The sequence below is a fragment of the Danio aesculapii genome, chromosome 12, assembly GCF_903798145.1.
Source record: "Danio aesculapii chromosome 12, fDanAes4.1, whole genome shotgun sequence".
NCBI lineage: Eukaryota > Metazoa > Chordata > Actinopteri > Cypriniformes > Danionidae > Danio > Danio aesculapii.
Window position 1 is genome coordinate 14175985 of NC_079446.1, and position 14517 is coordinate 14190501.

Below are 14517 nucleotides of genomic sequence, written 5' to 3' on the forward strand. Positions count from 1 at the left end.
TGAGGTGTGTGCTTATATAGTGAATGGGAGTGATTGGGTGCAGCTGTGCGTGGTTAATACTCAGGTGAAGGTGCTCGATGCGTGATGTTGGTGGAAGAGCCTGGCCAATCCGTGACAGTATGCATTATCTCAGCTTAACACATTTATAAATAAACAGCAACAATAAATAACCATGTATATGCTTCTCTATGCTGAATTTCTGTTTTTGTTTTCTATTTCTCTCTCTTATTTGGCATTTTCTTTTTACAAATGACAGCATTTTACTTAAATTCTCTCACTTAAACTTTACACGATCACTTGTATAATACTGTGTAACACAAACATTTTATTTCACAAGATTTACTGCTCTTTTTGTTTCTATTTCACTCTTGTATATGTTGTTGTGATTTTAACTAGACCAAACAAATAGTTAATTAATGAAACACATTTTTTGACACTAGTTTAAATAATATTATAATAAAAACAATAAAAAAAAACACGAACTCACCAAGGAAATCATTCAAAATCAAAGCGAAAACCCATGAAAAACTCCAGGTGTCACTTGTGTGCAGATTTCACTCTCGGATACAAATCCTGTTTTTCTCTCAATCCTTCATTAAAAATATATGATAGAAATCATTTCAGCATCTTATTAATGGTAATATTTCACAGTTAATACGCATTTAAAACATTAAAAGATATAAATCTAATAGTTTTCTGCTGTTAATAATATAACAACTTACATCTCTGCATTCCCTTGCGAACACTTTATCACCATAGCAACGGTAAACACAAGCTAAAAGACAAGAGAGATTTGTTATTGTTTGTAAACCTAATCTGCTGCTATAGACCTTTTTCTTGGCTGCTGCATGGAGGGCGCCATAGCGACCAGTGTCTTCCGGTAGAATGGTTAGAACTTCCGTTTACAGCGTTTACAATAGTATTAGTCCAAAGATGGTAAAAGCAGGTAAAATAGATTAAAACTATTATTTCAAAGCTGTCCAAATGTGACTGTTTATACGCAAAAGCTGCTGACCGGAAGTTCTTAGCATTTTCTTAGCAAAAAGGTCTATAGCCAAAGGTACGATGGTGTCATTCAAAGCGCAATTTCCTTGGATGCTGTATAATACTCTTTTACAAATTATTTATATAAATAAATTATTTAAAATATTTTATTTAATCGAGCATTCTGCCAATGTTTTTTCTCATATTTATAAGGGTATTTCTATTTGCTCTAATGCTGTGTACTACCCACTAGTAACCTGGGTTACACGTGTGTAATAATTCATTTATTTTTTATTTGTCATGATGACAGTGAATAATATTTTACTAGAATTTTTTCAAGACACTTCTATACAGCTTAAAGTGACATTTAAAGGCTTAACTAGGTTAATTGGGTTAATTAGGCAGGTTAGGGTAATTAGGCAAGTTATTGAATAATGATGGTTTGTTCTGTAGACTATCAAAAAAAAAAAAATAATAAAAAAAATTATATATATATATATATATATATATATCTTAAAGGGGCTAATGATGTTGACCTTAAAATGGAGGTAAAAAAAGACAGTAAAAAGTAAAAAAGAGAAAGTAAAAAAGACTTTCTCAACTTTTCTTCATCTGTATGTTATGTTCTGGGTTCATGTTAATTTGATGTTAATATCAGTGTGTCTGAAATTTCATGTTGTACAGTACATACTACATTTGAATTTCCTATTGAGTAGGAATAGGAGTTTTATGAATGAAATACAGAGACACTAGTTGCATAACTTCACTTCATTTCTGTTGCCTCATGATATATAGTAAAGTGTTTTATGCATGGGTCTCAAACTCAATTCCTGGAGGGCTGCAGCTCTGCACAGTTTTGCTTTAACCCTAATCAAACACAGCTGATAATGATAATTACGTTGTTCAAAAGAGTCTCGAACACCTTGTTTTTGTTGCATCCGATGTGTTTGATTAGGGTTGGAGCTAAACTGTGCAGAGCTGCGGCCCCTTCAGTAATTGAGATTGAGACCCATGGTTTATTGGACACTCATACATCCAGGTAGTTTTCAGCTGCAACTTTTTGAATACAATGAATTTGTATGTTCTATTCACAGATTGCATTTTATGTACTTTATTGGGAAGTGTGTGATTTTGAATGCACATTAGTCATGACTCATGAGTTCCTGTTCATTGTTTGGTACCATTGTTTCTGATTAGTTCACACTGGTTTCTGATGATTGTTTTTCCTGGATGCAGTATTTAAGCCCCTTAGCTCTTACGTTTGAATGTTTGGCATCCTTGTTGTTTAGTGTGTTGGGTTCTTGCAACTAGTTTTATCTTTGTGTGTTATATAAAAATATTTTTTGACATTGATTTGACATTGTTCTCTCTTCTGGCTGTCGTTATCAGTCTCACGCAGTTTGTTTCATTTTTCTGAAAGTCTTGATAACATCATCGTGGAGTTTTTCTTTCATTATTTTCATATATATATATATATATATATATATATATATATATATATATATATATATATATATATATATATACATACATACATACATACATACATACATACATACATACATATATATATATATATATATATATATATATATATATATATATATATATATATATATATATATATATATATATATATATTTGTGGTACGCTCCCATTCAATGCACTCTAAGTTTACCCAACTATGATGATTTTCACTACTGAGAAAGCCGGAAATGTGAAAAGGGTCTATGAAGAATAAAGTTTATGCTATTCTAAGTATGCATTATTTTCCTTTTTTTTTTTAATGAATATTATGAAATAATGTTTATATCCTGCAAAACAGGAAAATGTAAATGCAATTTTACATTTTAATAACTTTTTGAAATATAACTTTATTTAATATTTTTTTAATACAGTTAGGTAAACCAGTCTTTTATAGTGATACAGTTCTCATAATTTCGACTCTGTATGCCTATGCTTTGCAATTTAAATAAAGCAATTTAATTTGAGGTTATCTAAATCAGTATGTGGCCAAAGAAATTATACCCAGGCATATGCTGTTCTCTGATTATTTCTCAACAACAGGTAAACAGTCTGGGGTTAATTCCAAATGTGAAACCTTTGGAAGCTGGCACTATGAACTTTCAGTATAGGATCCAAGGAGATGTCAAAATATGTATATAAATACATAGCAGAAAGTTTGGGAGTTTAAAAATCAACAATTTACATTTTTTTTTACTATTATTCGTTCATTTTCCTTCGGCTCAGACCCTTTATTTATCAGGGGTCAGCACAGTGGAATGAACCGCTAACTTATGCACCATATGTTTTACACAGTGTATGCCCTTCTAGCCGCAACCCCATACAGGAAAACACCCATAGAAACAAACATTGGATTCACACACACACACACACACTATGGCCAATTTAGCCTATTCAATTCACCTGTACTGCATGTCTTTGGACTGTGGGGCAAACCAAAGCATCCAGAGGAAACCAACACAGGGAGAACATGCAAACTCCACACAGAAACACCGACTGGCCCAGCCAGGGCTTGAACCAGCACTCTTCATACTGTGGTGCTAACCACTGAGCCACCGTGTCACCATTTTTATTTATTTTTTTTTTATAAAAAAGAACTGATGATACTCTGTTGATGTATTATCCAACTATTCAAAGCTTTCAACTTATGGAAATGGCTGGATTGTGTGTTGAGATCCCAGTGTAGATGCCATTACAGCTCATGGTTTTATGTCCGCCAGGTCTCTTTACAGGATATGTGACTGAAACCTATCAATGGGGCTGCCTATGGAATTCCAAAAACACCCTTGATGGGTGATAGGGACATCTGAAAAATCACTCTCAAATTTTTTTTTTCAGCTTTAGAACATTTATGGCTTTGCATGGCATGTGTTTCCTGAAGTTCCTGGAGAAAGAGGGGAGACCAGTGTCCGTGAATTCTGGCTAATGATATAAAAGATCATCTGAAAAGTTCACCTTTTATTTAAAAAAATATACATTTTATTCCTTTATGCAGGACAGTTGAGAGTGTAGACAGGAATGCATAGGGAACAGGACTTAGATCACCTCAAGCACATTAGTGTTATAAGTCAGTATGCTAACAAGAAGCTAGTGGTGCCAACAAATAAATTTTTTATTATTGTTATTTAAATAAATTTCAGACACACACCTTAAACCAAATGGTACGTATGGCATAATTTAATTTTTAAAACAAATGCTACGGGGCGGTATGATGCCGTTCCTTTTCATGCTTATCAGCTGACCACTTACCTCCATATTGACGGCTTTCCCGTTGTTACCAGCTGGTCCAGTAGCTCGCCATGTATCTTGGCTGACTTGAGATGCAGAGTGAGGTGTTGACCGCAACGACGGGGTTTGAGTCCAGCGAAGAACAGTTCCAGAAAGCAGGTAAGACAAATACAAAAGCCAAAAAATAAGATAAACAAGTAAATAACAGGGTGGAAATGTGGTAAAATCTGAAAACGTGGTTAAAATCAGGCGAGGGATTTTCTTTTTCTGGATTGCTTTTTAAAACAAGTGCAAGTGGGTGGCCGGGTCAATTCGGTGCTTTTGAAAACTCTATTGGGTTTAGGGAAGGAGGAGGGTAGGCCAGTCATTGGGCAGTCAGTCAGTCAGTCGACAGTGGCCTATGGATTTATGCAAGAACAGCAGGTATGATTGGCACTCGCGAGAGAAATTTGAGATCTGAAAAGCATACACAGTGGCCTCTGGTGGATTCACGAAAACAAAAACTGCTAAAAAAGCATAGCTCCTGCTATTTTGTGCTCTCCAGAATTTATTTAGTGGTACATTTTCAGTATGAGGCTGGGTTGGAAATGGTTATGGCAATTTAAATATAGTTAAACTTTCATTTATTATTCCCTGATGTTGGGATCATCAAAGAGACAAATGCAAAAACAGTTTTTCCACAATTTGGCACCGCATATCATATTGTTGTCTTCAGATCCATCTTTTCCATTTGGTTTCAACCTGCATTTGCCTTTCTCATTATATACCTACTGCATGTTTAAATCATTGGATGTGGCAGTGATGTTAAAGCATGATCATAGTATTATGTAATAAAGTGGCACAGAGAAGACTGAGAAAGTTCTAAAACTTACAGCATGATTCATATAAACTCTTATATTTAAAAAAAATAAAGATCAATTTTTCAGTTCACACCCCTTTTAACAACAGACCTTATTTTTTTCTTAAGAAAACAAAATCCAGAAACTCATTGGAAAATCTCATTTTCTACTTCATTGTAAACCACGAACACAGAATAGTCAACCATCATCAACAACAAAAAGCCTGATAAACAAATCACTTCTGATCATGAATATGCACAAATATCTCTAGAGACACACAATAGCTGAAGCGATTACCACATTCAAAGCCATTGGAGATTACATGCTTCTCACTCTGACAGACACCAGCTGAGAGCCAACATCACTTATCACATTCCCCAGAGCTTTTATCCACAGCACAGGAAGCAGAGAGAACACAATTTATCCCTGACGTCGATGCACATCATTAAGTGGCTGGTGGCACAGGACAGGCCCGTTGTGAGAATCAGTACCTTAGCTGATTAAAATCACCCTTGGACTTTTGTTAGTCCCTGTAGTCCCAGCCATCTTGTGTGTCAGAGAAAATGTCGCACTTCTAGAGAAGGTTCATTAAGTTCCTCTCATCTTAACTGTTTACTAGAAAGAAAATTTGGTCATGATAATAAACTAGATTTATGAAACATACGGTTTCAGATGCTGATCTGTCAGTCTTTTGCCAACTTGAATTATCAATATATTGTCTAAACTGAGTGGCTCAGTGATTACCACTGTCACCTCACAGCTGTTATGAGGTGGGCTGCGCCACTTGGCATTTCTGTGTGGACATTGCTTGTTTTCTCTGGATTTGCATGGGTTTCATTCGGGTTTCCCCCTCAGTCCACAGACATGTGCTATAGTATGTGAATTGGATCAACTGAATTGGCTGTAGTTTATGAGTGTATGGGTGTTTACCAGCACAACGATAGTTCCCCTTTGGATGGGGAACTTCAATGCTATGGTGGAGAATCCACCATATGCACTGTTGGGGAGAATACTTTGTAAATGTATTTAGTTACAGAATACAGAATGCCTACTTTAAAATGTATTTTGTAACATATCCCGTTACTTTGCTTTATCCTGGTACTGTATTCTAAAAACTTGGAATAATTCCCCTTGAAAACAGCCTTCAAGTCTATTAAATGTCACAATATGCGTTGGTAGCAATTTCTGCAGGAAAACAGAGAGCCTCTAATGCTAAACATTATTGACTGACGGAAAAATAAATAAAACAATATAATTATGTTTATTAAATAATGTTTATTTATCAAAGTGTCAACAAATTAAATTTCTGTTTCTGTAATAAAGATTAAAAGTGCTTGAACATAGACAGCATTACTGTCTGTAATATAAAGTATAGGTATATAATATGCATTTTGCTTACCCTTTGTATTTCACAGAAAAATATCAGGTATACATGAAAAAAAAAGCTTCAAAATAGTTTATGTAAAACCAAGGTAATGTAACCGGTTCTATCCAACATTTTAATTTCTATTATGAAAACATCTCACCCAAGAACAATATTGCAAATATTAGAAGAATGCAAAATGTGTTTGCTTTACAAAAATGTAAACATCAAAAGAAAACAAGTTTTGTTTTAAGTCAAACATATTAGCCAGTAGCCACCTATCTACAGTACCTAACTACCTATGCTTTCCTAATCAACAGTCAAGTAAAGGCGGTTGTAGCGCAGCAATAGAGACATTTCAAAGTGCTTATCTGTCATTCTGTTGCGATGAAGAGTAAAAACGAGTCCTCCCTGGCTGAAGAGTCGCTCTACAGGAGCAATTGATGGCAATGTAGTGTTGTACTTTATGAAGAGGGCTTTGACAGTAGGATACATCTTCAGGGAAACCAAGGACTTCTCTGAATCCTGAAGGTATCTATCAACACAAAAAGAAGAAGCATGGTCAGTGAACAGAATTCACATACTATGATTGTGACTATTTTATGGTACATTCTTTCATTTTGATGCAAGCATGCAACAAAAATTAATCATAACAGTAATTCTAATGTTCATGGTAAAATAAATAAGCTTAAAATATTATATACCTGTGCACCTCCTCTTCTACAGTTGTAGAAGTTGTCACTGCTGTCTCAAAAGTGAAGAAGCTGTCATCATCTTCTAGAAGATCTGGTCCTTTTGAGGCATTTGCAGTTGTGCTGTGAGCACCCACAGAGGGTCCTGCTGAGTTGATTAGAGAAGCTTCTTGGATCATCTGTCTTTTCATTTCTTCTCTCTCCACATCTGCAAGCCACCAGAGACGGAATTTTGGAATTGTGGATGCTGCCACTCTTGCTTCATGACTGCTAAATACCTTCTCAAATCGAGTGTCAATAGCTTTGATCACAGCTGCGAGTATTTGAGATGAAAACTGAGTCTGTGTCATTTTTTCAGCCAGTTTGGCTTTCAGGCTTATGATAGTCGGAACAATGAAACCAAAAAAGCAGTTCTTTTCTCCTTGGAGAAGATCTATAGAGTAGCACAGTGGTTGTAGGATAGTTGTGTACTCTTTGAGAAATGTAATCTCTTGCGGGTGGAGTTTAGACACACTGAGGCGGTCACAGATATCATTCAGCTGATCATCGGAGAGTCTGATCAGTTTTACAATGGCGTGGTACTCTGAGCTCCACCTTGTCACAGATGGTACCAGGCATCTCATCTTGGCAATTTCTTGGATGGCATCAGCAGCACCAGATGAGCGGTGGGCTTTGTTTCATATGGCTGCAGATTTGGACATGGCACTTCGGTAGAGTTTTCTGTGAACACCCTGTGATGCTGCTTTGTTCAAGTCTGATGTTGCAATAAGATTAAGAGTGTGTGCAGCACAGCGATGGTGAGGTGGCGAAAAAAACATTAGCTCTTCATTTTGATCTGCCTCAAAAAAAAGCTGCAACATCTTCAAATTGTACATCATCTTCTACTCCATCAGTTTCATCCTCAGCTTCAGGTCCTCCATTTTCTTTGAAAGCTTTAAAAAAAATTGCTTACATTATCAGTCACAGTTGTACTGACTTTGCCCTGAATTTGAAATTGTGAATGAATCTCAGCAAGTTTGGTAGCGATTACCTCATATGTGTGGCGCCCAGTTAGCTGTTCACAGGCTAGTGCAGCAGACTTCCGCTCTAGTGTCTCAGGCTCGATCCAGTGACAGGTGTCACCAAAAAAACTCTTATGGTGAGCAGTCCATATGTGCGCAGTTGTGCAAACAGTTTTAACATTGCAAAGTGTTTCTGTCAGTGCCTCTTTCATTTTTTGAGACTCACTTTCAATGCGTTGCATTAAAGTTTTTCTTGACATTGGTCCTTTGCCACCACTGATTCCTTCAATCATTTTCCGAAATGACGCATTCTCTACCAGTGAAAAAGGTTGTACATCTGCTATGATGTACTCAAACACCAATCCGTTGAGTCTTGTTTGAGTAAGCGAAGAGGTGCATAAAGTTGACTGCTTGAGAGGAGGTGGTGTGCTTGAGATTGAGTCATCTGATGAGGTTTGTGGAATTTGCAGTAGGGCACTGGGGTGTGTCCTCTAAAAAAAAAAAAAAAGACAGAGATCCAGTTTTAATAATTATGTTATGGGAAGCATAGAGCCAAGCAATGCTTTAAAGTGCTATCCAATATATTTAATGAGAACAACAGGTGGGTGTTACACCATTTTCTGTGACAATCAATTATTTGACTCTAGGGGGCACTGTTTCACTACTGCCACTTTGTAAAAATTATGTATGCCATTATTAAAATCTGATATGAGGTGAACATAGGATAACTGCTTGTGGTCTCATTGATGAAAAGTATATTTGGACAGGTGGTATTCTCATTTCACAGAAAATGGTGTAACAACACCTGTTTAATTAATCCAAAATGTTATGTCTTAAAGAGCCCATATTATACATGAAGTAGGGTCATATTTAGGTTGTAAGGGTACAACAGTCTAATATGCATGCAAGGTCAAAAAACACTTTCATGGTCTTATAATCTGCATTTATTTTTACCTAATTATCCCAGCGACTCCCATATGAATCGTTCAGCGATTCATTTGTTCCCAAACCCCTCCTGAGCGCGAAGCTAATTTGCGCTGATTGGACCAATGACAGCCTGCTGCGATTGGTCGACCACACTGACAGGCTTCAGCACGAGACAGAGTGAAATGCCCAGCAGATAATCAACAATATAAAAGTAGTCACAGTGCATACACGCTTCATAGTGGATTTTGGCTGCCAGTGGGTAAATGTAAATACAGACGATGGACTAGAAAATACCGACGACAAACTATTTTATCAAGCAAAAAGTCCAAGAACTGGCGAGGAGATCTCCTAGCCCATCACAGTCTACCTGCTCTTATCACACACACACACAGGGCCGGCGCGTCCATAGCGGTGTCGGCGACACCTCCCTCACCACCCGCGTCCTCAGTTATATCCGCGAATAATTTTAATCGCACGTACTTACACTTATGAAATGTTGGAAGAAACTGATTCATGATGCACTGATCCATGTTCTGACAGTCTTTACTGATCCTTCCTTTAACAAACTGATGAAGTCTTCTTTGTAAGCATGTAGTTTCCAGAAGCACTCGATCTGCTCAAGGCTGGGCTATATTGCTGAGGTTTCATCTTTGATTAGACTGTCAGTAATATCCATCTGCACAGCGTGACTTCTTTCGACCGGTGTCTGTGTGTCTCTGTGTGTGTCTCTGTGTGTGTGTGTGTGTGTGTGTATATGTGTTGCTTTTTTTCTGTTAGTGGGCGGGGCCGCAGGTTTCAAATCTCCCGGGTTTGCGCGCGCAACTACTTGTGTTTCGTAGCCGCGTCATCACGAAACACCTAATGACTCGTTATCAAGACGACTCATTTGAAGCACTATGAGTCGACTCTTTTATAGATGAATCAACAGTTTTAAACACTGTACACTTACAGATTTATGCCTTAGCTGGACATTTCACTTCACTTAGAGCTGTGTGACACACTATATGGAAGAGCATTTTCAAAAACCCATAATATGGGCTCTTTAAGTATTTTTATTAGATAATTTGCATAGAGGCTCAACACTCAGTGAACAAAAAAACAAAACGGCCAATAAAGAAACTGTTTTAGCATTAATATTTCTTTACATTTTATTCAATTTTATAATTAGCCACAGCCTGTAGGCTACTTGCGACTTTCTATTATAAACATGCAAAGTATTGAGAATTGACGTTCATCGCATTCCAATTGGAAAGCTTTTTATCCTTATTTGCGGGAAACCCATCACAAAAATATGTCAAGCAAACGTCTTTTTAGATACAATGAAGGCCGACACGAACTGAGAAATGACATGACTAACACAATACTGACACTGTCAAATTCACTAAAAAGCAAAAATAGACAGACACATTGTATAAAAAAAACTTACCTTAAGGTGTTTCTTCAGATTCGACGTTGAATCTTTAGATGCAGCTAGCAGGTTGTTAGCTGGCAGGCAGAGATTGCATTGCACTGTCAGGTTTCGCTCACTTCTCTCATTCTTTAAAGAGTAAAAATGCCTGAACTTCCAAGACATGATTGCATTTTTTCCTTTACTGCTACTAGAAAGTTGCTTTGGTTGCGGCTCCAACCCCTCTAGATCCTGGTTTGAATCCTCCATAATTGTACACTCAAGTTAACCAGGGCTGCCAACTTTGGCTAAGGTGCCCATAAGTCCTGCCCACATTTGTGTCAGAAAAGTGAACGTAAATTTAAGAAGCGTAAACGAAACATGAAGCGAATTCATGAACAATGATGGCAAAAAAAGCAGTTTATTTGAAAATCATGGTTGTTGTCCGGTTGTTCGGTGTTTGCGATCGTCCTTTTTGCTGCATGAGAAAATGGAGGTGTGGCATGAGGGCATGAGAACAGGGTCATTTGCGTGAGTCTCACTGAGTTAACACTGGTGATTGCAGTCGGGCGTGTAGCTTCTGTTTCTATGGTTTCAGTGGCAATTTAGTAATATTATTATGGGCCAGACATGCATCGCCCGAAGTATTCCAATGGTATTAGGAAAGTAACTGTATTCTAAATACCCTGTTTAAAAATAGTAACTGTAACGGAATACAGTTACTCATGAACAGTATTCTAAATATGTACCGCCGGTACATGTATTCCTCCCCAACACTGACTAAATGTAATATATGTAAACGAGTCAATGAAATGCCAATGAGTTGGCAGCGTCAGCTTGCGCAGCTGATGCTCGTTATAATCAATTTGGCAATATAAGCACAGCAAGAGCAAGGGAGAGGCATCCTTTTTGCTTCAGAGACTTCACAGTCTTCTGAGAGAGACGATGAGTGTTCCTCCTGCTGATCGACAGCGATTTCGAGCGAACAAGAGCGGTCTCCCGGTCCCGGTATAGTTGCACTTTCACCTAAAAGAACAACACAGTCGCGCAGTGCGTCATTTTCAGGACGTCGCTCCGACTGTGCATTTCTGGATGCGGTGGTTTCTTGTCCCTAGATGATGGGCACGAGCACTGCGTTGCATGTCTGGGGGTCCAGCATGTTAATGCGGTACTCGTGGGCAGTTCATGTCGTCATTGCGATGGCATGTCTGTTGTGCAGTTAAGATTGCGGCTAGCCCTTGCAAAAGGGCGAACAACCCCAGCTGTCCCCTGCCCGGCAGTGGCCACTCGGGCAGATCTGAAGGTTCCAGTGGGAGACTATCCGCCGCCCCCGGGCCTGCGAACCTCCCGCTCCTCCAAGCGCACCATCCAAGCTTCGAGCAGAGGAAGCGATCCGTCTACCCATATGGTAGCCCTTACGCTTGATGACAACGGGGACCAGACGTCCACTGCTGCATCAGAGTGTGGGCTTTCATTGTCTGACGAGGATCCAGACCCACTCGCCCCCGCCATGTAGGTGAGCGATGTCACGGATCCTGAAACGGACATGTTAGCTGTGCTTTCCCAGGCTGCTTCGGCCGTGGAGTTGGAGATGGTTCATTCCCCAGCTCAGTGGCCAGACCGACTAGATGGGTGCTACGTTGAGGACAAGAAGGCAAAGACTTCGAAGCCTCATGTCCCCTTTTTCCCGGAGGTGCACAGTAGACTCACGCAGTCTTGGAGGGCACATTTTTCTACCCGTGCTGCATGGCTCTCCGCCCTCACCACTCTTGATGGTGGAGCTGCCAGGGGATATAAGGTGATCCCACAGGTCAAGCGCGCCATTGCGGTCAATCTTTGTTTGTGTGGCGCCTCCTCTTTGCGGGGCCCACATCGTCTGCCGTCCAAAGCCTGCAGGTTATCTGCCTCTCTCGGAGCTAGAGCCTACAGAGCTGCGGGCCAGGCTTCTTCCACCTTGCTCGCTGGGGCCACCTACCAGCACTACCAAGCGCAGATGCTGGCCCAGCTGCATGAGGGTGGGTCCGACCCAAGCTTGTTACACGAGCTCCGCACCGCAACCGACTATGCTTTTCAGACCACTAAGTCCACTGCGTGTGCGTTGGAAAGGACGTTGTCCACATGGTCCAGGAGCGTCACCTCTGGCTAAACCTGGCTGAAATGCGCAAAGTGGACAAAGTTCGCTTTCTTGACTCTATATCCCAGGCTGGCCTGTTCAGCGACACCGTCGGTGAATTCACGCAGGAATTCAAGGCGGTGAGAGAGCAGTCAGATGCGATGGGTAATGTCATCTATCGGCGGGTCCGTAAGCCCGCTCCACTTACCAAGCCATCCGAGGTCTCCTTTCTCCCACTCCTCGCCCCCCCCTCTGGCCCGCCAAGTTCACGGGTGTGTATTTCATCAGGGTCAGCCCCCTGTCCACCCCTGTCTTGCGAGAGGAGATTGCTGTCCTCCTGGCGAAGGATGCAACCGAGCCAGTCCCTCCAGCTGAGATGGAGAGCGGGTTTTACAGCCCATACTTCATTGTGCCCAAAGAGAGCGGTGAGTCATGGCCAATCCTAGTTCTGCTCATTTTGAACCGCTGTCTGCACAAGCTGCCATTCAGAATGCTCAAGCAGAAACACTTCCTCCAGTGCGTCTGTCCTCGGGATTGGTTTGAAGCGATAGACCTGAAGGATGCTAGTTTAATGTCTCCATTCTTCCATGCCACCGTCAGTTTCTGCGGTTTGTATTCGAAGGTCAAGCTTGGCAGTACAAAGTCCTCCCCTTCGGGCTCTCTCTGTCCCTGCGGGTCTTCACCAAGCTCGGGGAGGGTGCCCTAGTGCCCCTTCGTTTCGCGGGCATCCGCATACTCCATTATCTCGATGACTGACTGATTTTAGCCCAATCTTGGAAGCAATTGATTATGCACAAAGACAAGATGCTCCGGCACCTTCACATGTTGGGGCTTCAGATCAACCGAGAAAAGAGCAAGTTCGCCCCCATGCAGAAGATCTCTTTTCTCAGGCTGGAGCTGGACTTTGTCACCATGACAGTGCGCCTCTCCGGAGAGCGCTCTCAGCTAATGCTGAACTATCTGAGAGAGTTCGACAGCAAAGTAGTAGTCCCACTGAAATCCTTTCAGAACCTCCTGGGGCATATGGCATCTGCAGCCGCTGTCACGCCGCTCGGATTACTCCATATGAGACCACTTCAGCACTGGTTTCACAATCGAGTCCCCAGACGTGCATGGCACACATGCACACACCTAGTCACTGTTACTGTGCTGTATCGCCGCGCCCCTCAGCCCTTGAAATGACCCCTCGTTCCTACAGGCCGGAGTGCCTCTAGGGCAGGCGTCCAGTCATGTTGTCGTTTCGACAGATGCTTCCAACACGGGCTGGGGGGCCGTGCGTTGCAGGCATGCAGCTGTGGGCCTGTGGAAAGGAATCCAGTTGCATTGGCACATCAATCGCCTACAGCTGTTGGCAGTGTTCCTTGCTCTCCACCACTTTTTACTGTTGCTGGAGCGACAGCATATGCTAGTCAGGACGGACAGCACAGCAGCGGTGGCATATATCAACCGTATGGGGGGTATCCACTCTCGCTGCATGTCTCGCTGCGAGCCATTCACATTCCAGGCAAGCTCAACCCTGCAGCCGACGCGCTCTCGCGGCAGCCTTTACATCCAGGAGAATGGGTACTCCACCCCGAGTCTGTTCAGCTGACATGGGCTCGATTCAGGGAAGCCCAGATTGGTCTGTTTGCTTCCCCCTAGAACGCTCATTGCCAGTTGTTTTTTTCCCTGACCGAGAGCTCTCTCGGCACGGATGCACTGGCCCACAGCTGGCCTCAGGGCATGTGCAAATATGCGTTTCCCAAAGTGAGCCTGCTCGTGCAGTTACTGTGCAAGGTTAGGGAGGATGAGGAGAAGGTCTTGCTAGAAGGTCCTCTCTCAGGGACAGGGCACCATCTGGCACCCTCACCCAGATCTTTGGAACCTCCACATGTGGTCCTTGGACGCGAGGAAGATTTAGGTAACCTACCGACTGCGGTGGTCAATACCATCACTCAGGCTAGAGCCCCCTCGACGAGG

General features: G+C 41.2%; 1 protein-coding gene and 1 long non-coding RNA gene across 2 annotated transcripts; both read right to left on the minus strand.

The window, feature by feature from the left end:
* Nucleotides 1–513: 513 nt before the first annotated feature.
* On the minus strand, nucleotides 514–4361 carry LOC130238355 (uncharacterized). The gene is made up of 3 exons (XR_008838630.1): nucleotides 4258–4361; nucleotides 723–775; nucleotides 514–590 (listed from the first exon to the last, which is right to left on the minus strand). It is a non-coding gene; the product is annotated as an uncharacterized LOC130238355 (long non-coding RNA).
* A 2012-nt stretch (nucleotides 4362–6373) lies between these two features.
* LOC130238705 (uncharacterized) lies at nucleotides 6374–9500 on the minus strand. The gene is made up of 2 exons (XM_056469803.1): nucleotides 7143–9500; nucleotides 6374–6973 (listed from the first exon to the last, which is right to left on the minus strand). The coding sequence occupies exons 1-2, from the start codon at nucleotides 7751–7753 to the stop codon at nucleotides 6748–6750; spliced, it is 837 nt and encodes a 278-aa protein (XP_056325778.1). The 5' UTR covers nucleotides 7754–9500; the 3' UTR covers nucleotides 6374–6747.
* Nucleotides 9501–14517: the final 5017 nt, after the last annotated feature.

Excerpts from the sequence above, each read along its gene's own strand:
- LOC130238705 (XM_056469803.1), bottom strand. The coding sequence starts at position 7,753 with ATGAGATGCCTGGTACCATCTGTGACAAGGTGGAGCTCAGAGTACCAC. Across the intron at positions 6,974-7,142 it reads GTAGAAGAGGAGGTGCACAG|ATACCTTCAGGATTCAGAGA; the intron begins GTATATAATATT and ends TTGTGTTGATAG.